At 40.2% G+C, this 26,639-nt stretch overlaps 1 protein-coding gene across 1 annotated transcript; it reads left to right on the top strand.

The window, feature by feature from the left end:
* Positions 1-1,686: 1,686 nt before the first annotated feature.
* Positions 1,687-18,776, top strand: LOC107553737 (glycine N-methyltransferase-like). The gene is made up of 6 exons (XM_016236054.1): positions 1,687-2,011; positions 6,684-6,811; positions 6,903-7,016; positions 7,109-7,251; positions 7,654-7,778; positions 18,480-18,776. The coding sequence occupies exons 1-6, from the start codon at positions 1,806-1,808 to the stop codon at positions 18,649-18,651; spliced, it is 888 nt and encodes a 295-aa protein (XP_016091540.1). The 5' UTR covers positions 1,687-1,805; the 3' UTR covers positions 18,652-18,776.
* Positions 18,777-26,639: the final 7,863 nt, after the last annotated feature.

Below are 26,639 nucleotides of genomic sequence, written 5' to 3'. Positions count from 1 at the left end.
TCATTATCAAGTAAATCCATAATGTATTAATTTGGTAACAATATAGTTCATTAGTTAACATGAACTAATAATTAACTGCACTTATACAGCATTTATTAATCTTTGTTAATGTTAATCTCAACATTTACTAATACATTATTAATCTTATTAACATTAGTTGATGCTCTGAACTAACATGAACAAAAAATAAACAACTGTATTTTAATTAACGTTAACGAAGATTAGTAAATACAGTAACAAATGTATTGCTCATGGTTAGTTCATGTTAGTTAATACATTAACTAATGTTTAATGAACCTTCTTGTAAAGTTTTACCATTAATTTTAATAAGATTAAGACTTGACACTCTTGCTGAGAACATTCAACTTTTATTTAAATGTTAATAATGAATACATGTAGATGATGCGATTTCAATTTTTCCTTTCTCTTTGGAGTGTTACAAGCTCTTGGTGCATAAAGAAGATCTGTAAAGTTGCAAAGACTAAAGTCTCAAATCCAAAGAGATATTCTTTATAAAAGTTCAGAGTCAGCCACACCTACCTAAAACGGCTCGTTCTAACACGCCCCCACATATCTACCTCACTATGTGGGAAGATTTGCGTAACGCCGCCCAAATGTTCACGCAAAGAAAGAAGGAGTAACTTTTAGTCTCACTGTAGTATTGTTGACGATGCAGCCATGTTGTGAAGACGCTGTGTGCTTCGTTGTGAAAGCGAAACTACTTTGTTTGGTCTTCCAAAAGAAGACACGACTACAAATCAGTGGTTAAGTTGTATTTATTACAACACTGTTCCAGAACAGTTTAACCCAAATATTCTGATGTGTGCAGCACATTTTATGGAGGACTGTTTACTGATCCTGGGAGAGTAACGTTAGACTACAATGCCGGCAGTTCTGACTCACAGTCTGTAAGTACGTTTTCATTTAAAGGATTTGCCACTGATGATTCAAACGTGAGTTTTGGGCAGTAGCACTTTTGTTGTTGTTTGTTGTTTCTCCGATCACAAATGCAGACAGAGTTTTATGTTTACGCGGCGCAATTCAACGCAACGCGTAAAAAGACAGTATAAGTCATTATAATCAGTAATTATGTCTCCACTGGATGCAACAAATGCCTCGTTTGTAATGGGTTTTAATGTTTTTGTCTCGTCGCCCCGGGCCGGACATGACATCAACAGTATGGTGAGGGGCGCACTGGATAGCTGGCCAATCACAGCACACCTCGCTTTTTCAGACCTTGAGCTTTGTAAAAATCGAAAAATCGCTTTTCAAAAAGGCGGGGCATAGAGGAGAAACAATAATGTACAGTATGTGGAAAATAATGTTATGTTAATAATGTTTAATGCTTTAAACCGCATAAACACATTTCATTACGCCAAATACACAAAATAATGTTATTTTTAGTAGCATCATATGACCCCTTTAACTTTACATTTAACTTCAGAAGCAAAGTATAAAATATTTTATGTCCTAATGCCCATGATTCTACAATATTGTCCTGATGTCAAATATTATCATATCAATCACATTTTTCTTGACATTTACTCTTTAACCTTTTAAAAATCTGATGAAACATAGGTCTGATGAGTGTATCTTCCAGCTTTGACACGTCATCACAAGTCTCGGCCAATGGAAATGGAGGCGTGAGTATATTCACGCGTCCGATTGGTCAAAAGTTTCTGTTTCAACACCGACGCGATATAAGTGTCAACAAAATGAGCATGTAAAAGAAACTCAAACAAGACAAGACAGGAGATTAACTCAGATCCAGAAGACGAACTGTTCACGTGGCGTGATAATTCATTATGGTGGACAGTGTTTACCGTACACGCTCTCTCGGTGTAGGTGTAGTTGGTCTTCCTGATCAGTATGCCGACGGTAAAGCAGCGAAAGTGTGGCAGCTGTACATCGGAGACACTCGGAGCAGGACAGAGGAGTACAAGTGCTGGTTGCTGTCCCTGCTCAGAAAACATGGGGTACAGAAGGTGTTGGATGTAGCCTGCGGAACAGGGTATGACCTAACATGTTAATAATAACTTCTAAAATAAATAAATAAAAAATATGACTGAAAAATGTTTAGTCCAGAGTCCAGACTGATTGCTTTGTGTTATACCCAACTCCACCTCTCAGAAATCTGGGTCATGTGGTTGGGCAATGAAGCTGAAGACATTTAGGCTGAATTACACAAAGGCTTTGTTTCAGCAAGAGTCATGACTGCTTGTGTTATTTTTCAGTGTGTGTGTGTGTGTGTGTGTGTGTGTGTGTGTGTGTGTGTGTGTGTGTGTGTGTGTGTGTGTGTGGATAGATATGACCACTTGAACATGTGCTCCCTGCCAATGAAACATGGACACTAACTTGTCTAATAATATCTGCTGTTGCTGCTGGCCAGTGCTGTGTAGTAGCTGTATTTGGGGAGTGCCTTTATGGACAATTGTTAACTCAGCATAACCTGCAAGACCTTTTTTCTATTTAGATGAACTCCGGACTGGGCATTTGTATTCTCCTCATAGCAATGTCTGTAGCAGATATTTATCCTCCTATCAATTTAAACTGCAAATCATGTGTTTTAAAGTCAGCATGAAATAGAAAATGTAACCAACTTTTCTTCCCTAATGCAATGTAGTGAAACATAGTACAAAAAATATAGGTATGGGGCCTCATTTATAAAACTCTCCATAGATTTAATTCTAAAAGTGTACGAACGCACAAAAGCTACATTTTGCGTACACAAATTTATAAAACCATGCGTACACTAGAACCTGCACAAAATCCCTTTATAAATCACAGGCAGGGGAAGATTGCGCGCACGTGCATCTCCACCCCGTCTCCTCCCTGAAATAACCATATATGGAGCTTACAATGCCAAGTTTTACTATGCATAACCTCATCTGCATATCATTTCCATGTATATTCCCATCCACGTGACACCATGTTTAACACTGTCAAAGATAAAAGACATTAAGGAAATATGAGATACGGACTATAAATGCCATTTGTGCCATACATTAATTTTTATTGTTAAAAATCATCCAATATCCTTGTGTTTTAGAAGAAATATATCAAAATATCCATCAAAAATACTGTTTAAAATTGTTATTAGATAAATGTTTTAGAATAGAGATGATCTCATTGTTTTACACTGGCCAAATAGTATTTAAACTGTTTCAAACTAATTTATGCAGTTTTGCTGATAAGGTGACCATCTTTTAGCTATTTTTAGTGGAAACAGATAGGCCTATATTTATTGCAGTGTAAATACAATTGTCTGACTCGGCGCGTCACTGACATTTTAAAATGGAAACGTGTAAATCTTACCATTTTCTTTAAGTTGAATCCTTCAAATACAGTGGTATTTTTCATAATGTTGAGGAGATGCCATTGCCTACACACGACATCAACCTCTGTGCAGCTGCATGTTGTACAGTAAGCTATTATCATTGGACACATTCAAACTGGACAATGGACCATTCGACCACCGAAGCAGTGTCCGCCATAAGTGCGCATCATTGATCATTGTTCTCGCAAAATATTTATATTTTCTCATAACATGAGATCTGCAGTTTAGTTTAAAGATGTATTATTGTGCACCTATTGCACTCCTCGCTGTCTATTAGAACATAGCCACAGGAAACGTGATCAAGCGCATCCACTATAAATGTCTAAATTCATATAATTTTTGTTTAACTTCTGCGTAATGACTTTATGTAATTTCAGTGCTTATCTCCATTAATGAGAGTAAATGTGTATATCGAAATGAAATCAGAGTTTAAAATGCTTGTTTACTTCATTACTTTTCTCACCCCAGGAAAAAGAGTGCGTATGCACAGTCAAGAGCATCCGTATGGTGCGCACATATTTACGACAAGTTTGTTTTTTATCAATCCAGATATGTACGTGGAAAACAGCGTACACACATTTCTATGCCCGCCCATTTTGTGCGAAGGCCTGCGCAACGTTTATACATTAGGTCCCTGGTCTTCATCTGTTTGGAATTGATTGAATCAAAGAAAGTTGTTTTGCAAACTAAATGGAGGCACATCTGAATGCAAGTTTGCAGATAGTTGTGGAGTGAGAAGTTGCTGGAGGGGAGGGATTGAAACTTGGCTGGCCATTGGGCAACCTTATTTCCCAGCCTTCACACCAGTATACACTTAAAATAAATGTTCAAACGTTGTTACCAGTGGGATACAAGGGTACGTTTAGAAAAAAAAAGTGTTTGGATAAATTATGATAAATACTGCTGCAACATTCTTTTAAAAAAATAATAATACAAGGCTTGATGAATGTATGCATCACTCTGCTTAAATGCATGTTTCAAATTGAATCACTGTTTTGTGCAGTTGTATCATTGACAAGTTTTGATATGTTAAAATGTAAATGCATTTTTTTTGCATGTAACTACATTTAAAATTTAGTTGAACTGCCAAGGATAGTGAGTTTCCTTAAAATTGATTCACACCATTAAATATATTTACTGTAGCTTTATTACATCTTGTCATTATAACAGCATCATTCAGTTCTCTGTAATTTAGTCAGTTCTATGTCTGAATTTCTCTGTGTGAATGGATGGCAGTTTCTGCACTACACATACTGAAGTATATGTGACATTCATGGTGTTTAGCATTTGCTTTCTCACTATGTAAGGGCACGAACTTAATCTCCAGAGCTGCTCTGAGAGTCACTTCACCAGCATTTCACCATTTCGTTTGATAAAACAATCGTATATCACAAAGAAACTCAAAGGCCTTCATGACAACCTGTCAAAATAAAAGTGGTTTAATATGTGAGATATATTACTATAGTATATATTACACACAGGATGCACTTCTCAAAAAAATAAATATATTATTATTATATTTATAATTATATTCATTGTATTTATAATGGCCTTTTTTTTACATTTCCATGTTTCTCAGAAGCAGAAGTCATAGTAGTTGGATAAACTTCTATAGAGGTAAACAGGAGACTACATTCAATGTATTTGTGTGTGCAGTGGCGCTTGCAGGTGTACGGCTGTACGCACTGTGGCGTACCATGAGCGCTTCGGCTGACCTGACCTGTCCGTCTGCCCTGCAAATATTTCACCAGTTATGATGTGTGTCCCGTATTTCTGTCAAGTGAACTAGCCATGCCACTAATTATGAATTAATCATTATTTTGAGTCATATGAATCATATGAAGCATTCCTCCGTAACAGTAACAAGATACTTAAAGGGGTCATATGATGCGATTTCAATTTTTCCTTTCTCTTTGGAGTGTTACAAGCTCCTGGTGCATAAAGAAGATCTGTAAAGTTGCAAAGACAAAAGTCTCAAATCCAAAGAGATATTCTTTATAAACGTTCAGAGTCAGCCACGCCTACCTAAAACGGCTAGTTCTAACACGCCCCCACATATCTACCTCACTATGTGGGAAGATTTGCATAACGCCGCCCAAATGTTCACGCGCAACGCGTAAAAAGACAGTATAAGTCATTATAATCAGTAACTATATGTCCCCACTGGATGCAACAAATGCCTTGTTTGTAATGGATTTTAATGTTGTGTCGTCGCTACGGCTGGACACGGCATCAACAGTATGTGAGGGGCGTAACATTTCCGTCACACGCTTGAGGTATTCGGCCAATCACAACGCACTGAATAGCTGGCCAATCACAGCACACCTCGCTTTTTCAGACTGATGAGCTTTGTAAAAATCGACGCGTTTCAAAAAGGCGGAGCATAGAGGAGAAACAATAATGTACAGTATGTGGAAAATAATGTGTTTTTTGAACTTTAAACCACATAAACACATTTCATTACACCAAATAATGTTCTTTTTTGCAACATCATATGACCCCTTTAAACATTTAAACACAGACCAGAAGTCTGTAAAATATATATTTTAAAGGATTTGGTGATCTCTAGTCTAGTGATTGTACGTTATTGTTGTCATAATTCAGGTTGTGTTTCAGCTCTAATGTACGTTTTTTTTAAACAAAGCAGCTGATACTGCTATAGTGACCGCAAGAAGCTAGTGGACTGCCGAGTCACTTTCACTCCAAAATGGCGGAAGCGTAGGGCTGCTGCTGGGCGCTGCTGTTCCAGTGGAACATTCTATTGGCTTTCACTTCTTGTCAGTATACGTTATTTGGCACAACGGGCGCATGCTGCTCCTGCTCTGCATACGCACTGCTTGCGCATCTAGTGTGAAACAGGCGCTGTTGCTTTAAGATCTGACGCATAGATCAAATATTTTGACACTGTTCAAGTTCACTTAAGACAAAACCGACTGCATTTACATGAAACGTATTAGTCTCCAAGACGGGCATTTTGACATAACTTTTCATGTAAGTGTGTAATAACAGAACTTAAGCGAAAGAGAACTCGGCATTCGCACACTGACTTGAGAGGCAGGTTCTGTGGCCGCAGTTTCGGTGTGTGAGCACAGAAACTGGTCGGCTTTCAAATGCTGGACAAGACTTAAAAACACATGCAAATACTGAATATCACTTTCGTGATAATGCATCGAGTCAGTGACATGTTCGTCAAATGTGCCTGGACTCGGTTTGACTCGGACATATTTTCCGAGTTGAGTCCGAGTAATAATGCATCCGAGTCCGTGACAAGTCCGAGTCCTTTAAAATGTGTATTTGAGACCTCGAGTCCGTGTACCCCAACTCTAATATATATATATTTTTAAAGGGTGGATTCCATCATGTTGGTAGAAGAGGGATTTAAGGTGGTTAGTGTGGATGCCAGTGACAAAATGCTCAAATATGCTCTTAAAGAGAGATGGGAGAGGAGAAAAGAGCCTGCCTTTGATAACTGGGGTAAGTGGAGATCCCTGTTTTGAGTGGGTGACTTTACTTTTATGCGAGAATCAGTTAAATGTTTTTTCATGGTCTGGACATTTTATTTCAGTAATTGACGAGGCCAACTGGCTAACGTTACCAGAAGATGTTAAAAAACCTGGAGATGGCTTTGATGCAGTAATCTGTCTAGGCAATTCATTTGCTCATTTACCAGACTTCAAAGGTAAAAAAAAAGTTGCAATATTTGCAAAGCAAAAAAGTTGTAATATTTTTTTTACGGATTTGTCTATTTAACCACTTTCTCATATCTCACAGGGGACCAGAGTGAACAGAAGCTTGCCTTACAAAACATAGCCAGCATGGCGAAACCTGGAGGGATCCTAATCATTGACCACCGTAACTATGATTACATCCTTGAGACTGGCCAAGCACCCCAAGGAAAGAATATTTACTATAAGGTAGTTAAAGACCCACTGAGGTGTGCTGACTTAATTTTCAATAAAACAGGAAGTTATGGCGCCATCCACTTGATTCTTTGTATTGAGGATTTTACATCAGGGCTTAGCTGCAAAAATTTGAAAAAAAAGAGACACATTCTGATAAATAGTTTGTCAGCATTACCTACCTAAAAGTAATTAAAGGTTCAGTAAAATGTGGTTTCTGAGAAACAGTGTTGAAAACTGAAATCAACACGCAAACAAACAATTCTGTGAATATTTGCTAGCTGCCTGTTCTGTGTGATGAAAAAATGGTGTTCGTTTTTAAGGTTGTTAACTTAAAGGCTGTTTGGTTGATTTTTGCTATTGTAAAAGTCCAATAATTCTGATGAAATGTGAAAAAAGTCAGGGCTTGTTTTTCAGAGTGACCTAAAACAGGACATTTCCACCTCAGTGCTGTGGGTTAATAGCAAGCCTCACATGATCACACTGGACTACACTCTGGAACTGCCTCAACCAGTGGATGTTCAGACTCCACCTGATACAAGGTACTGTGACCTAAGCTTCTAATGGGGTCAGTTTTTGAGTGGTTGTAATCTGTATTATAGAGTACACTGGAACATGTATGTAATTACAAAAACAGAAAACAATCAGCCGGGGGCAAACAGTTTTTCACAGTACTGTAGCCTATATATCTTACAATACCAGGTGAAGTATTGCAATACAGAGAAGTATCACTATATCACGATTAATTCATAATTAAAATCTACAAATGCAGATATCTATCTATCTATCTATCTATCTATCTATCTATCTCTCTCTCTTTCTGTCTCTCTCACTCTCTCTCTCTATATATACAGTATATATATATATATATGTATATATATATATATACACACGGATATATATATATATATATATATATACAGGGCTTAAAGTTCTCCGGCACCGTGCCGGATCTCCGGCGTGCAGCGTTTGGCTGCGGAAAAAAAGAATCCTACATTTATAAAAAAACTTGTTGATATCACTTTCAAGTCCATGGTTTTGCCTACCAATGGTATGAGAGGAGCACAGCTTTCACTCTCAACCAAACTAACATTACTAGCCAATAAGAATATTTTGCTCTTATAAACATGAGACACGCATAATAGTATCCAATTGCAGAGTCGCAGCCCTGATGAATGGAGAAGCGTGACAAAAAGCTGCGAGGCGCAATGGTCAAAGATGTCCATCTAACGCATATATTTATATAGAAAAACCAATTTAAAAGCAGTGGAGCTTTGTAAACAGCTCAGAGTAATCATGTCATCTCCATAAGAACGATATGATTGCCCGAACAAATTTACCAGGATTTTTGAAAAGGTCCTGAATCACACATGATCTCTTAATGGTAACTTAACGGGAATTTATCAGTAAAGACTTATGTGTGAAAGGGGCTAAACTCTTCCTCTGCATATGCTGTGAATTTGAATTGCTTAACGTTCATCTGGGAAAAACAGTGTGCATTATCTCACTAGATTTGTAACGTAAATCATTTATAAACCTTTGCCAACACAGGAGAATGCATCAACCTATTTCTAAATATGCCATTTATTGTACATCGCGATTTCAAAATAAATGTTTCTGAGTTTGTATGTGGCCAAATATTAAAATGTAATGGATTTAATGGAACGTTTAATCACGCTGTAAAGTGAAACATCACCAGGCCGTTGGCGCCCTCTGCAGGTATTAGTTATAATACATAATTTAGGAGCGCTACACACCTCACGCACCGGATGCCAAGACAGTTGGACATTGTGGTGTATTAGAGGTAAAAAATTATATAAATACTGTTCGGTTTCTGGAACAAACCGATCGTTTCGTGTCTTAGGACATTAATGTGTTGTCACAAGCCGCAGGGTTTAATTTGGGTGTGTCTGTGCATGTTTTTTTTACTCTCATAGATTTTGTTACTATTGCCATGCATTATACGACTGATAGACTGCAACGGTTAAAGTTAAAAATCATCATATGTGTTCTACTGAAGAAACAAAGTCACCTACATCTTGCATGCCCTGGGGGTAAGCAGATAAACATTTTTGGGTGAACTATCCCTTTAAGTTGGTTATGTTTGTATTATGTATAGGCATATTACATTATGTATTTTAACACTGTTGTTCAATAAAACCATAACTTTGCCATAGTATCCTTTCAAATGTTAAAGAAAGATAAATATTTATACACCATGTGCATAATTATTAGGCACGTTGATATTCTGATGATATTTTTTTTCCAAGCACATTTTACCAATTCCAAACCACATCAATCTTAATAACTACTATTGATTTTGTATTTAATCATTTATAAGTGATATATAATTGTACATGAAGGCTGGAAGTGGAAAAACTCCTTATATTCAGGTGTGGAGAATTATTAGGCATGTTTTCTTTTACTGATAAAATTAGACAAAAAAGAGGTTTAACTCAGACTGAGATGTCAAAAATGATTAAATCCCCATGAGAAATATTCAAAACTAATGCAATACAGAAATTGTAAAGTTAAGACATGACCATTGGACCACAAAATGCTCACTGGGACAGCGGGGTCAGAAAAAAACAGGTGGAGAAGAAAAGACACATGTTAACTGCAAAAGATTTATGAATTAATGTGAAGAATTAGATGTAAAACTATCAGGAACCATTTAGTCTCCAGCGTCACCATTTTCCAGAACTGCAACCTACCTGGAGTCTCCAGAATTACAAGGTGTCAGGTTCTCAGAGACTGCTTAGGTAAAAAAAATCCTAAAACATTACCCTCACTTAATAAGAATAACATGCTGAAGTATTGTGAAATACATTAAGAATGATTTTTTTTTATAGGCTTTATGGACAGATAAGTGAGCGCGATTGAGGGTGACTCTTGAAGGACCAACACCACATTCTCTTGTACCACTGTTTGAATAATTTATCTCTCAGAATCTGGCAGTAAGTTTTAGGAGCTCATTTTTATTCCATCTCCTATCTAGGGGTGTAAGAAAATATAGATACACGTGAGTATCGCAATATTTTGTTTGGCAATACTGTATCGTTTCTCAAAAACCAAATATAGATATTAAAAAAAAATTTTTTTATACAAGATTCATGGCAGTTGTTTTGTTTTGAGTTTATATCCCGACCGCTAGATAGCAGTCTTCATCTCTGAACTTAAACAGTGACAAGAAATACTAGCATTAGGGCACGCCACTAATGTTAGCATTAATATAGGCCCTGTCCCATATGGCACCCAAACCCTCTCGGTCTTCCTCTGAATCTGCACTTTCGTGACGTATTGCCGCTTTGACTGTTGGGTAGAAGTCTACTGCGGCACTCGCCCCAGTGCGGGTTCAGCAAAAATGCGAGGGTGCATAACGGCCGCAAAGGGGCGCTCGCGAGCACCCCTCTGAACGCTGAAATGACGAATGGGAAACCTACGGTCTCGTGGACTTAACGGACACACGCACGCAGCGGCCATTGTAAGTCCGTAAGACCGCAAGTGCACATGAAGTGTTCTATTTGGGACAGGTAGTTCACTGCTAGTGATTGAGGAAGAAAGAATTGTTCCAGTTCCTGTTTCGGTGTATGGTGTCATTTGGGCTTTTGTGGTAACCGCCTCGGTTCCGCCGCTTGCCACATCCTGTGTGAAAGCCTCAGGCGGCTGTAGCTTTCTCTCGTGGTGGGGGCATTTTGAGTTGGGGCGGTGCTTGCGTCACGGTCTCGGCGATTCCACGCGGAACATAAATACAAACTGAAAAACCTGTGAAATCCAAGTGCAAAGGTTCTAAGAATGTTCAACATCTGTATTTATTTTATTGTTTTACAATTGTTTTGTTTTCTTTAGGAATCCTGCAAGTGCTTTATTTTTCATTAATATTAAGCAGATGTAATTATTTTGTTCAGATCAAAATGTTATGATATTGTATGTTACTATTGTAAACTTAAACTTTGAAAGCAGGGTCTAAAAATATATATGGTCTTTTTATAAAATACATTTTATACGTACCGTATTGGCACGAATGTAAGACAACCCTGATTATAAGACGACCCCCCCCTTTTCCAGATGTACCTTTTGGAAAAAGGCTTTTTAAAAACCAAATCTTGTTTTTTCTCAGTAAAACATTTTGTCTTCAATTATTTTCATATTGCATATTTTTCCTATTTTAATTTTTGTTTTGAAAGTATAGTAAAAACTGGTAAAATGTACCAACAATCACATAAAAAAAAATATACACTTTAAAAAAAAAAAGCAGGTAGCCCATCTGAATCATTACGTATTTCATGGCACACTCGTTTTATGCGTATTTGGCGCCACCTATTGTTGTGGGTGTATTATTGACATGTCAAAGTCTAGACCCTGAATATAAGACGACCGCGTTTTTTCAGATGTATTTCCAAGAAAAAAACATTGTCTTATATTCGGGTCAATACGGTATTATAAATTTAACTAAAGGATCCTGCAAGCACTCTAATTCTGGAGACTCCAGGAAGGTTGCAGTTCTGGAAAATGGTGGCGCTGGAGACTAAATGGCGCTGGAGATACATTCTTGATGGTTTTACATCTAATTCTTCACATTTATTCTTAATACTTTTGCAGTTAACATTTGTCTTTTCTTCTCCACCTGTTTTTTCTGACCCCGCTGTCCCAGTGAGCATTGTGCTGTCCAATGGTCATGTCTTAACTTTGCAATTTCTGTATTGCATTAGTTTTTAATATTTCTCATAGGGATTTAATAAAAACCTATTTTTTGTCTAATTTTATCAGTAAAAGAAAACATGCCTAATAATTCTGCACACCCGAATATAAGGAGTTTTTCACTTCCAGCCTTCATGGACAATTATATATCACTTATAAATGATTAAACACAAAATCAATAGTAGTTATTAAGATTGATGTGGTTTGGAATTGGTAAAATGTGCTTGGAAAAAAATATTATCAGAATATCAACGTGCTTAATAATTATGCACGTGGTGCATATGCTGTGTGTGTATATATATATATAGCCTAACAAGGTAACAAAGGAAAATGCTAGGTAATGTCCACAATGCTAAACAATACTTTGCGATGTGTGTAAGCAAGTGTCCAACTTAAATATTCCTCCTGATAGGAAACAGGAGGAGTCTGAGATTAGTTCCTAGGCTGACGGTTGGGGGAAATGGAGTCCAGAGTATAGGGGCAAGAGTCTGGGGTAGAGTGCCCTCTGGTGAGTGTCCAGGGCACTCCAACTGGTGATCGTGACATAGCCACTCCCCACCCCCAAGGTTCCAGACACTCTTAAACAAAAACAGACTTAAGTCCAGGATGGAGGTAGAGCAGAGGCTGAACAGGGGGAGGGATGGAGGGCCAGGTCAGTGGAGTTGTGGCAGACTATGGCGCAGTAGAGGACCTGGACCATGGAGCACCACCACCGCAGAGCCGATGGGACCGAAGATCCCCACGGTGGAGCAGGCGACCACCACAGAAGAACAGATGTGGTGCATATTGTGTGTGTGTATATATATATATATATATATATATATATATATATATAGCCTAACAAGGTAACAAAGGAAAATGCTAGGTAATGTCCACAATGCTAAACAATACTTTACGAAGTGTGTAAGCAAGTGTCCAACTTAAATATTCCTCCTGATAGGAAACAGGAGGAGTCTGAGATTAGTTCCTAGGTTGACGGTTGGGGGAAATGGAGTCCAGAGTATAGGGGCAAGAGTCTGGGGTAGAGTGCCCTCTGGTGAGTGTCCAGGGCACTCCAGCTGGTGATCGTGACATAGCCACTCCCCACCCCCAAGGTTCCAGACACTCTTAAACAAAAACAGACTTAAGTCCAGGATGGAGGTAGAGCAGAGGCTGAACAGGGGGAGGGATGGAGGGCCAGGTCAGTGGAGTTGTGGCAGACTATGGCGCAGTAGAGGACCTGGACCATGGAGCACCACCACCGCAGAGCCGATGGGACCGAAGATCCCCACGGTGGAGCAGGCGACCACCACAGAAGAACAGATGGGTCTGAGGATAACCTCGGTAGAGCAGACGACCACCAGGGTGGAGCTGATGGCGCAGGAGACCAAGGTGGACCAAGTAGAACTGAAACAGAGAGCACAGAGAGGTTAACAGCGGCCTCTGCGGCTGTAACAGGGTGGGCAGAGAGTTCACAAACGGACTTCAAAGCCGTGACAGGACAGTCAGAGAGCTCAGGAGCGGTCTCACTGACCATGGCAGGACAGGCAAGGAGCTCAGAGACGGCCTCCATGGCCATGACAGGACTATCAGAGAGTTGACAGGAGTCCTCCTTGGCTGTGACAGGACTGTCAGAGAGTTTACAGACAGTTTCCTTGACCGTAACAGGACAGACAGAGAGTTCAGAGGCAGGCGCCGCTGATTCAGGAGGTTCTGCAGCGGAAGCTACCACCTCGGGAGAAGCTGGAGCAGATGCCGCCAATTCGGGAGGTTCTGCAGCGGAAGCTGCCACCTCGGGAGGAGCTGAAGCAGATGCCGCCGATTCGGGAGGTTCTGCATTAGAAGCTGCCACCTCGGGAGGGGCTGGAGCAGATGCCGCCGATTTGGGAGGGTCTGCAGCAGAAGCTGCCCCCTCGGGAGGAGCTGGAGCAGATGCCGCCGATTCGGGAGGTTCTGCATTAGAAGCTGCCACCTCGGGAGGAGCTGGAGCAGATGCCGCCGATTTGGGAGGTTCTGCAGCAGAAGCTGCCACCTCGGGAGGAACTGGAGCAGACGCTGACGACTTGGGTGGTTCTGCAGTGGAAGCTGCCACCTCTGGAGGAGCTGGAGTGGACGCCACTGATTCGGGTGGTCCTGCAGTGGGAGTTGCCACCTCGGGAGGAGCTGAAGCAGACTTAGACGACTTGGGAGGTTCTGCAATGGGAGCTGCCACCTCGACCGTAACAGGACAGACAGAGAGTTCAGAGGCAGGCGCCGCTGATTCAGGAGGTTCTGCAGCGGAAGCTACCACCTCGGGAGAAGCTGGAGCAGATGCCGCCGATTCGGGAGGTTCTGCAGCAGAAGCTGCCACCTCGGGAGGAGCTGGAGCAGATGCCGCCGATTCGGGAGGTTCTGCAGCAGAAGCTGCCACCTCGGGAGGAGCTGGAGCAGGTGCCGCCGATTTGGGAGGTTCTGCAGCAGAAGCTGCCACCTCGGGAGGAACTGGAGCAGACGCTGATGACTTGGGTGGTTCTGCAGTGGAAGCTGCCACCTCTGGAGGAGCTGGAGTGGACGCCGCTGATTCGGGTGGTCCTGCAGTGGGAGTTGCCACCTCGGGAGGAGCTGAAGCAGACTTAGACGACTTGGGAGGTTCTGCGATGGGAGCTGCCACCTCGGAAGCTAGAACGGGACTGGCGCGGACTCTGGAGCAGATTCAAGGACTGGAGTAGGCTCTGGAGCAGGCTCTGGAACAAATTCACGGACTAGAGTGGGTACAGAGCAATGTGTAGCCCAAACACACAGAATGGCAACCGCCATTACAGGGAGCACTGAGGATAGGGGAACAGCCTCAGTGACGACCAGTGCTGAAGCTCTTGGAATGCCCGCTGCACGCACTCACATCAACAGTGGATCCGCCAGACTGGACGCCAGCCTCAAACACCCCTGCAATGCCTTATTGTCATCAAACACAACATCCACGATGCTCGGGAATACTGGAGGGGCATTCGTGATGGCTGAAGACTGAGGCTTGATATCCATAATGGCTGGAGGCTCTGGCGTAATGACCATCTTGTAACGTGACTCTGGCTTGGTAGCCATCTTGTGAAGAGGTTCTGAGCTGGTGGCCATCTTGGGAAGAGACTCTGGAACGGCAGCCATTACGTGGAGAGGCTCTGGTGTGGCAGCCATCTTGTGATGAAGCTCTGGAACGGCAACCCTGACAGGACAAGACTCCATGTTGTGAAATGGCTCTGGACTTGGGAGTGCTGAAATCACCAGAGTGCCGACCATAATAACTGGACAGGGTGGTGACTTTGGTGAGCAAAGCTCTGTGGTGAAGAATAAACCCTGTGGGGCCCCCCCCCCCCCCTCACAGAATGACCCTTGAGGAGCACAGATTAATTTGTCCTTTAGTGGGGTATTAAGTCCATAACAGAAAAAGTAAATGAGTGCATCTGGCAGGTCAGAAGCATTAGCTGTCCAAGAAAGTCTGGATGTGCTTTTCGAGGGTGTGATTACCTTGGCGCAGATGAACTAGCTCAACTGCTGGATCCTTGGTGGCGAAGTATTCTGTTAGGTGACGAACGTGACAATGGAGTTGACATCTGCAACTTTATTTAAGACAGTAGTCGAAACGGGCAGGGTCAAAACACCAGAAAACAGTAACAGCCAAGGCAAAACGAGAGTAATCCACAAAACAGGCAATGGTCAAGACAACGTTCACAAAATACAAGAATACAGTCCAGGGTCAGATCACAGGCAAGGCAAGACTAGATAAAGAAACAAGGTAACAAAGGAAAACGCTAGGTAATGTCAACAATGTTAAACAATACTTTGCGATGTGTGTGAGCGAGTGTCCAAATTAAATATTCCTCCTGATAGGAAACGGATATATGTATATGTGTGTGTAACCCTGGACCACAAAACCAGTCTTAAGTGTCAATTTTTCGAAATTGAGATTTATACATCACCTTGAAGCTGAATAAATAAGTTTTCCATTGATGTATGGTTTGTTAGGATAGGATAATATTTGGCTGAGTATATTTGGCAACTATTTGAAAATCTGGAATCTGAGGGTGCAAAAAATCTAAATATTGAGAAAATCGCCTTTAAAATTGCCCAAATTAAGTCTTTAGCAATGCATATTACTAATCAAAAACAAAGTTTTGATATATTTACGGTAGGAAATTTACAAAATATCTTCATTGGAACATGATCTTTACTTAATATCCTAATGATTTTTGGCATAAACGAAAAATCGATTTTGACCCATACAATGTATTTTTGACTCTTGCTACAAATATACTCATGCTACTTATGACTGGTTTTGTGGTCCAGGGTCACATTTGAGGTATACCTATGATGAAAATTACAGGCCTCTCTCATCTTTTTAAGTGGGAGAACTTGCACAATTGGTGGCTGACTATATACTTTTTTGCCCCACTGTATATATATATATATATATATATATATATATATATATATATATATATTTGTTGTATAAATATATATTGGTGCGGGTCTTTACTTTACTACAAACTTATTTTTTTAAAGAAGATCTACATTTCTCATTTTTTTTCATGGAGGAAAATGTGCCATGCTTCAGTGAATGATTTGGGGGGGTCAGTATCAAAAGTAGCAGTCAATATCTGGTGTGACCACTAGACTACTGTGCATCTCATCCTCATGGACTGCACCAGATTTGTTGGTTCTTGCTTTAAGATGCTACCCCACTGTTCCACCATGGCACTTGCAAGTAACTGGACATTTCTGTGGGGACACATGGGTATACATGGTTTGCCACTGCAAGAACGATCATCTGTCCTTCCTGTCTTCCTAGGCATCTTACATTATATCTATTGAAGTTAATTACTTTGACCACATCTGCAGTCCTCATACCTCCGTGCAGAAGACCTATGGAATGTTCATGCAGGTGAGCACAGACCCTGGATATTTTCTTCTGGTGTTTTCAGTCAGTAGAAAGTTCTCTTTACTGTCCTACTGGCCTGTTCAATTAAATCAACACTTAAATATAACTTTTTCATTAAATTTTTTAAAAATATTTCTTAGCCAAAATGTAGATGATCTGTCGTCTGAAAACAAACAAAAAAAAATTCTTCTGCCTCTTTAAAACACCAGTAGAAAGATGCCTATGGTCTCTGCTCACCTGTGTGAACATGGCATAGTGCTGCTTTAGGGAGGTATGGGGACTGCAGATGTGGCAACTGCAATGTTCATTATGTTAGAGAGTGCTACAGGAAAACAGGAAGGACAGCTGATCATCCTTACAGTCGCTAATCACATGTAAATGTGCGTGTGTGTGTGTTTGTGTGTGTGTCCCCACCATCCCCCGATAAATATCTGGGATAACATCTCACAGCAAAAGCTAACCAATCTGATGCAGTCCATGAGGATGAGATGCACTGTAGGACTTAAAGCAGCTGGTGGCCACAACAGATACTTTTGATATTTCAAATGAGTTTGATTTCCTTTTGCATAACACAAACAAAATATCTGAAGAATGATTCATCTGTGTTGTCCATACTTTAAATCAATAGGGACATAAAGATAGCATAAAAGTAATCAATACAACCAGTGGTTTGTTTTTGTTTTTGTTTGTTTGTTGTTTGTTTTGTTTTTAAATGATACGATCACTTTGTATGATAAAAAGAACGACGTGTAAGTGGTTCTTCACAAATCACTGGTCACCTCACATATAAAGAGCGCAATAGAAATCAGTTGCCATTATAAAACAAGCACCAGTAAGGTTTGGATATTATTCATGTGCTGCTACATTCTCTGTTGTTTCATGGAAGAACAAAATTCATACAGATTTTGAGTGCTATGAGGGGAGTAAATTATAACATAATATTTAGGTGAACTGATTTATTAAAGGGTTAGGTCACCCAAAAATAATTTTTTTGTCATTTACTGACCCTCATGTTGTTCCCAAACTCATAAGACTCTTTAATTCCTCTTCAAAACACAAAGATGTTTTAATGAAAGCTGAAAAAGTTCTGTCTCCATTAAAAGTCCATGTATGTTTTTACATCCATTTGCAGTATATTTTTTCTCTCCATCTCTAACTACTAAGCCAGAACAATAACCACAGTGACACTTGCAAAATGGGCACTTTATAATTCCTTATTATCTGTACTTTTAAAACAATTGTCCATAATTGTCTAAAATACAGTATGCACAATCTGCAATAATACACCATCCAGTGATGTCATGCTTTGTTTATACATAATGATAATAATAACAATAATAAAAAGATAAGCCTTAAATTTATGAACAATTTGTCCAATGACTGATCAGATTTTGTGTGCTAAGAGGCCAAACAATTTGTGCATCCCTAGTACATGTAAAATAATTTGTAGTTTGCAATTAAGATAAATAAAAATTACTTGTGGAATTGCAATGAATATGTTATCCCACCCAGTACTCAGAATCATGGCTTTTTAGATGTTAGACACAAAAACTAGTTGCTGAATGGTTTTCTATACCTACTTGAGGTTTTTGTTGGACTGTTGTTGATGTTGCATGCATGATGTTCTTAAGAGGTTTTCTTTTCTGTCTTGTAGTAAATTCCGCCTGTCATACTACCCCCATCGTTTGGAAAGTTTTAAGGAGATTGTAAGAGCATCATTTTTTGGAAAATGTGAGCACAATGTATATGGAGACTTCAAGAAATACACCCCAGGGCAAGGAGAGGTGCCCTGTTATTTCATTCATGTGGTTAAAAAAACTACTTAAAGCCACATGCATTCTGTAATTTTTTATGTTCACATGCAAAATTGGTTGTGAAAATTGGTCTATGAAAAAAAAAAAAGACTAGGGCTTGCATGACATGATTTTAGTTATTTTGCTTTGTTGGGGGGGGATATGTTTTTCTCTTTTTATTTACTCTTTCATATTACACATTCTTAAGCATTAACATTTTACTTTACAGACCACTGCTAAAAGCATATCACACAGAATGTGTTTTTGTGTTCCAATGCGCTGCTTAATTGTTTTTTTTGTAAACATGCACTAGACAGATGTTTTTGTCCGTTGACCCACATGTCAGATTACAGAAGTCAAAGTTGATGTTGCATGCATGATGTTCTTAAGAGGTTTTCTTTTCTGTCTTGTAGTAAATTCCGCCTGTCATACTACCCCCATCGTTTGGAAAGTTTTAAGGAGATTGTAAGAGCATCATTTTTTGGAAAATGTGAGCACAATGTATATGGAGACTTCAAGAAATACACCCCAGGGCAAGGAGAGGTGCCCTGTTATTTCATTCATGTGGTTAAAAAAACTACTTAAAGCCACATGCATTCTGTCATTTTTTATGTTCACATGCAAAATTGGTTGTGAAAATTGGTCTATGAAAAAAAAAAAAAGACTAGGGCTTGCATGACATGATTTTAGTTATTTTGCTTTGTTGGGGGGGGGATATGTTTTTCTCTTTTTATTTACTCTTTCATATTACACATTCTTAAGCATTAACATTTTACTTTACAGACCACTGCTAAAAGCATATCACACAGAATGTGTTTTTGTGTTCCAATGCGCTGCTTAATTGTTTTTTTTGTAAACATGCACTAGACGGATGTTTTTGTCCGTTGACCCACATGTCAGATTACAGAAGTCAAAATAAAAAGATAAATGCATAAATAACCCCTTTATCGCCCCTGAATATTAAAGCATTGTTGAATATGCTATGCAATATAAACATATAAATAAGTAATATAAAAATGGTTGTGACAAGTCTGCAGGTACATCCATGCTATTCAGACTAACAGCACTAATCGTGCTGTAATATTACTTTTAAAAACAAGCAATATAATTATAGCCAGTTACTCTGTTTGAAAGCTGAAGTAGCAATTCATACTGTGTTCAAGAAACATAGTGTGAATGTTTTTAAAAAATAAAAATCGTGTTGTTAATTTAATTTCTCACTTATAAAGACAGTTGTTTCCAACTACTAGCTTAACATTGTAACCCGAAGAAAGAATTGCTGAAAAATTCATAGCAATTATGCACAGACTGTTGACCTGTTATGGTGCAAACACAGATAAAAAAAGATAATACAAACAGTGCAAGTAAAAGTGCGAGTAGGGTGTACATTAAACTTACACATATATAATGAACCACTTAAATACACAGTATGAAGTAGTCATACATATGTGTATAACTGAATGTTCAGACAAATACATATCACTGCTGTGTGTCTTTCAAAAATTTTAAGTGCTGATTCTTTGCTGTTTTTTTAAGGGTGCATTAAATATGCACTAGCCGATACATAGTGTAATGACCTATGGGTATGCAAATATTAAAGTTTACTGGACCTTTTTTTCCCCTTTCAAATTGTGTATTATCTTAAAAATCTCATGGAGTTTTTCCAGTGTTTCTTTTGGTTTGCTCATTGGTGGTTGTAAGGCTTTATTTTATTTTTCTTCATTGTGTTGACCCATATCAAAGTCCTTTGACACGCACAATGTAAAGACTGTTGAATTCCAAAATAAAAGCCCTCTAAAATCCATATATAATCTCCCCCTTTTGTGTCCTTTGTCATATCCACTGTTTTGAGCATCTTCATCTTCAAGATTAATAACTGTTTAGCCACTATATCATTCTGAAGTGAAACTGGTCTGTGGAAACCAATTTCTTTCTAAAATTATAGAAAACTGTGTACATTGGAAAATTTAGGGGATTTTTTGAAATGTATATATAATTTAGCATCAGAGAGTCCTGACATTTTGTGAGTGACACTCTGAGGTGGTATCATTCTTGTGCACAAACTGTTCTTTGGAAACAGGAATTTTTGGGCTCATATATGGTTTTTATTATGGAATTATTTTATTTTGAAATTTAACATCATATCGTGTTGTTGTGCTGAAGATGTTTCAGTCTGTTGAACAGACTACAACTCTACCTTTATTTTACTCGCACCTAATTCCACAATGTTGTATCCCAATCTCCAGTGAGAAGTAGCTGAATGCATTTTTTAAATAATAAGACTTGCTCAGACTATTAATATTGAGTAATATTATCAGTTCACCTGCACTGATACTGACATCAGTTCAGAAAAAATAACTGAATTAAGATGGATAATGACAATAAAAAATAAAAATGCTTCTGTAAAGCTGGTTATAGCTTAACTGAATTTGTTCCATGATTTATGAACTTGGCAAAATTGAATTTCTTATTGAACTTAAATAGTTTATCAGTAAAATAAAATAAACTTTTTCAAATATAATTTGAACATTTTTACATTTCTTAAAATAATAATTTAATTGACTCAGTATTTAATCACCTGTTTCTCATGGTTTCACATTAAAATTCATAAAAGTAATTCATGTAAATTACATCACTAAAGTCATAGAATAGCATAGTTGTAATAATAGCAGGACACATTGTAATGCAGCGTTACAACATTTCACATCTGCCAAACTGGTTAGTGTCTTCTGCTAGTTAGTGAAGAATTAAAGAGCCATCTAAACTGCTCTCACGCTTCTGTGTGGGGTAAGGACGAGGAGCGCACGAATAAGATAATTCCAAAGAGAGATTTATTACATTCACACACGGGGGTAACATTCAACAATAACCAACAACTCAGAACTAAAGGAAGGGGATTTATACAAACGGAAGAGGAGCTAATGACTAAATTAACTAACACAGGTTATCTAACTAAAGCAAATCAAGGGTAAACAGAAACTAGGTCAATGAACAAGACAGGTGACCAAAGTTCAAACAGGGTGATAGTCCTTGCGCTGCAGAGATGGGAGAAGGATAAGGAGAAGGCGGAGGGATGGTGACAAGGGATAGCAAAGGGGCTGGCAGAAAAACAGGCGGACAATATAGGTGGAGGTTTGGGCACCCGGGAGGAGGATGACAAACAGAGTCCAGGGTGGAGACGACGGAGGGAGGAGACAGGAGGAGCCAAGGCGGCTCAGAAGGAGGGAGTAGCCAAGGAGAAGACAGGAGGGACTTGGAGCAGGAGGAGCCAGGCGGGACCCAGGCCACAGCCCTGATGGTGACCCACGGTGGAGCAGAGGGAGGGAGGAGCCATGGTGGAGGAAGGGCTGACTCCAGGGGGCCCACCTACGGTGGCGGAGCAGGTGGTGGTGGAGCCCGAGGCAGAGGCGGGTATCCGGAAGGCCGTGGTGGAGCCAGAGCAACAGAGGACCACGGTGGAGCTGGAGGGAAGGAGGAGCCTGACAGGGACGGAGGGACTAGGTGTACTAGGAGTGGAGTCCCGAGGCGGCTGATGTTCGATGACTGACCAAGGCGGAGCCGGTGGACTGACGGGCCACGGCAGAGAGGAGGTAGCTAGGAGCCAAGGTGGAGCTGCTGGGTCGAAGGGCCGAGGCGGAGTCCAGGACTGAGAGGCTGGAGGCGGAGACAAGGGATCCTCCAGTCACGACCTCGATGGAGACTAGCAGACCAGCGGCGATCCCACCGCACAGATGGTGGGCTGAGGGTGAGCAGAGGGGCTGCCAGGAGACAGCGGTGGCTGAGCTGAGGAAACTGGGATGACAGGAGGAGACAGGAGAGGGAGGAAGGGTGGGTGGGTGGGTATTTGTGAGTATCAGGGTTTTCTGGGATGGTGTGTGCTGCCCCGCAACTCCCAGCACCGGGAGTGCAGCAGACAGGGGAATGACCTCCATGGTCGAGACGGGACAGACAGACAAGTTCGATACGGGCAGACTGACAGTTTGGGCACAACCTCCATGGTCATGACAGGACAGACAGGTAATTCATTGCTGACCTCCATGGTCATAACAGGACAGACAGGTAATTCAAGACAGGCTGACAGTTCAGGACAGACAGGGAGTTCATAAATAGCCTCCATGGCTGTAACAGGACAGGCAGATGATGACAGAAGACTGGGTACATCAGAATAAAAGTCTGTCAGATCCTCTGAGTCCTGCCTCCGCTCACCCTCAGCGGTAGTACAGTAGGCGGGGCTTCCCTCTGCGCTCTCGCGCTCCATTGTGATATCCACCGTCCTGTGCACAGTTGCCGGCTCTCGCACCTGGTCTGACGTGTCAGGCTCTAGCTCCATGGCATCCAAGAGTCAAGTCAAGAGGCATTTATTTATCATTTGCATAGTTAACACTGGAGAAAACTGGGCATTGAAATGCTTGTGATGAGGCTCAGACATACAGTGATAATAACAGGACCATAATGAAATAATTGAATAGAAAAATTAACATATACATATACGTACGTGGAGGGCACTGAGATTTTGAGTAACCATAGGCAGAACAATAAATGCAGACAGAGCAGTAAATACAAATAAGTGGCAGTCACATATACAATAAGGGTAGATAGACAGTGCTAAGAGTTTTAAGTAGTCCTGAGGTACTGAAATAAGAATACTGGGGTAGAGCAGTGTCCAAAATGTCATTGTAGAGTGTCGCAGAGCTACATGAAAGAAAATAAAAAGTGGCAGTGCAAATACAATAAATAAACTTAAGAGCAGCATGTATTCCGGTTTTAGATGAAGGATAGATGGCTGTTAAGCAGTCGGATGGTTTGAAGATAAAAGCTGTTCTTCAGTCTGGTTGTCCGTGATCGGATGGATCGTAAGCGTCTGCCAGATGGCAGTGTGGCAAACAGGTGATGAGCAGGGTGAGTGCGGTCCTTGATGATGCTGCGGGCCTTTCTCAAGCAGCGAGTTTGATATATGTCCTGTAAGGCTGGGAGTTTATGTCCAATGATGGGGTCTGCTGTTCTCACCACTCTCTGAAGAGCTTTGCGGTCGAAAGAAGAGCAGTTGCCGTACCATACAGTGATGCAGCTGGTCAGAATGCTCTCTATAGTGCAGCGATAGAAATTTGACATGATGTTTGAGGAGATGCCAAACCTCTTCATCCTCCGCAGGAAGTAGCGACACTGACGAGCTGTTCTTACTATGGTCTCTTGAGTGTAGGCTCTAGGAAAAATCCTCAGAAATGTGAATGCCAAGGAACTTGTAGCTCTTAACTATCTCTACTTTCTCTCCATTGATGTGAATGGGAACGTGACCATCTCTCTGTGACTTCCTGTAGTCCACGATCATCTCCTTGGCCTTGCTGACTTTTAGAGATTGTTATCAGCACACCATGCTGTGAGTGCATTAACCTAATCGCTGTAGGATGTCTCATCGCCGTTTGTGATGAGTCCTAGGATATTTGTATCGTCAGCAAATTTGAGGATGATGTTGGAGCTATGCTTAGCAGAGCAGTCGTAAGTGAACAGGGAGTACAAGACAGGACTGAGTACACATTCCTGTGGGGCACCAGTGCTGAGTGTAAGTGAGGAGGATGTGTTGTTGCCAATTCTAACCACCTGGGGTCTGCCGCTCAGGAAGTCCAGGACCCTTGGCTCCCTTGGCATCCCTTGGCTCTGTCACTCTCTCTGGCGATGGCTCATCAGTCGCGGCGGGCTTTGGCTCTCCGTCAGTGGTTGGCTCAGGCTTATGCTCTGCGCTGCGGGGTGATGGTGGGCTGGACTCTGTGTCCGGAGTGGGGCTGGTGACATCGTCCGCAATGTCCACGGTCCGTGACGATCCACATGACACCAGCACCCACTTGACATAATTTATGAAGCTCCCTCGAGGACAACTGCACACGTGCCGTGGTGTTCAGTTCAGCGTGCAAAAACGTGCTCAAGCAGTCGTCCGGGAAGGTAGTCAGATGGGTTAGACCAAGGAATTCCTCCAGGTGTTCCTCGAGGGAGCTCCAGGCACAGCAGGGTAATGGCAGCGAAGTGATCCATGACGGGACGGAAAAACAAAAATGAAAAAATAAATGGGGTAAAACAACCAAAACAACCATCTCATTGCAATTTGTTTAGCACAGAATGTTGTTATTTATCTTAAAATGCCCAAGATTTAACAAACCTACAGTATATTTCATACAAATATATTAAAACACATTTCCTAAAGTGCCTAAATGTCAAAATTAGTACAATATCTTTATTGTAAAATCCTAATGTTGAACACACTATTGCATTATTAGGCTGTGACTCATATTTTTGTGTTGCTGTCTGCTCTAGCTACCCCCTACACAATAAATCTATATGAATATCTGTCTGCTAAATGTATTAATTTAACTTTACAATCAATAATGATGCCCTTTAGCACAGTATTCTGACTGATGCTAATAATGGGGTGCTCCTGATAGCCTAACAGCAGTTTTATAGCCTACTCAACTAGGTTAATAAAGACAAAACTACAGTAGCGTATATACTGATGAAACTGACCTGCACTTGAAGCCCTGAACAGGTCAGTAATTTTGCTACATTTCACGGCTTCTTCTGGCTGCTTCCTCTCCTTCCTCGAGTCCTGCGCATTGATTACTCTGTTGGAAATGGTTTCGAAACTGCCAGTCAAGACTAACCGAATTATGATTTATTATCGAATAACAAAATCAGAAATGGTCACTTTGGTACATTGGGAAGGCAAAAATATAAAATATTAATGATAATAATAACTAAAAAAACAGGACAGCTGGCCAAATCAGCAGCCAGGCCACTGGGAATTCTCACGGTGCTCCCAATGGCCAGTCTGGGTCTGTGACTGAGCATCAATATGTTGGCAAAGAGGAAGTTTTGGCACAGAACAAGACCACAATCTTTGTCAAAATTGCCTTACACTTCAATTAAGCCATTATGTCCTTTAGAGAAAAAAATAATCAAATGACCACCTTGTCATCATGAGAGTTTTTTGACATACATCAGCAAGACATCAGAGCAAGTCGGACACACTTTTCCAACTTGCATGCATCTCACAGCAATCACAGGTGATCTCTCTAGCATTCACTAGCATGTTGGTTGAATAAATAAATAAATTCCCAGATAAAAATACCAAATAAGCAATTTGATAATTAATTAATTTAGAATTTATCACTTTTTATTTAATCATTCTTTAGTATTAATTAAAGTGTGAAGCTAGGGGGAAAATAAAACAAACTTAGAAATTAATAAGTAAAAGGTAACCATGAATTAAAGCAATCAAACTAAAAGGAAGGCACATATTAATAAAACAATTTTTCAACTAAAAGGAATTATCTAATAAATTAATAAAACATTATATATTTTTATAAAATGTACAGATGGACAGTTCAACTTAATTATTGCCAGTGGCGGCTCATCTGGGGAGGCACAGCTTCCCCAAAATTTTGAGGTGAAAATGGGAGGAGGACGATCATAGGCGGAGGGTGAACCATCTCCAGGGTAAGGCTAAAAGTAGCCAAATGTATTAAACATAATAAACCCGTCTTTTTAGTAAAGAACTAAACATGGCTGTCGGCTAAGAAAAATGTTTAATGAGACTGAATTTGTATTTAACGTGATTACAATAAAAACTTTAGAAATGGATAATTATATAATGTTTCCTTTCCATGGTTATTCAAACAGCGAATAAATTATAGCCTATATAGAAAGTGACATTATCACTGTCTATCGCGAGTTTAAGCACTCTCAAAAAAACAAAACTATTGTTATAATCAATGAAGCTGTATACACTGTGAAATGAATATCTTACATTGTATGTACATCTATCTGCGCTTTGTGGTTTATGATGAGAATTCGCAAGAGTCTGGAATTCAGTCAGCGAACGCGCACGCACTCACAAAACTGATGAGTTTGAACGATGACTCATCTGAACGCCTCTAATTGGCCATTGCATTCCTAAGCTCAACAGAATTGTGTGTGATTGGTTAAAATGTGCAACACTGTAAAAACGTCTAAAATGAAATATGGTGCAACAT

Source organism: Sinocyclocheilus grahami, unplaced genomic scaffold (genome assembly GCF_001515645.1).
Source record: "Sinocyclocheilus grahami isolate Dianchi unplaced genomic scaffold, SAMN03320097.WGS_v1.1 scaffold479.1, whole genome shotgun sequence".
NCBI lineage: Eukaryota > Metazoa > Chordata > Actinopteri > Cypriniformes > Cyprinidae > Sinocyclocheilus > Sinocyclocheilus grahami.
This window is presented reverse-complemented; position numbering and strand designations above follow the sequence as displayed.

Coding starts and splice junctions, on each gene's coding strand:
- LOC107553737 (XM_016236054.1), top strand. CDS start 1,806: ATGGTGGACAGTGTTTACCGTACACGCTCTCTCGGTGTAGGTGTAGTT. Junction 2,012..6,683: donor GATGTAGCCTGCGGAACAGG/GTATGACCTAAC, acceptor ATATTTTTAAAG/GGTGGATTCCATCATGTTGG. Junction 7,252..7,653: donor GAAAGAATATTTACTATAAG/GTAGTTAAAGAC, acceptor CTTGTTTTTCAG/AGTGACCTAAAACAGGACAT.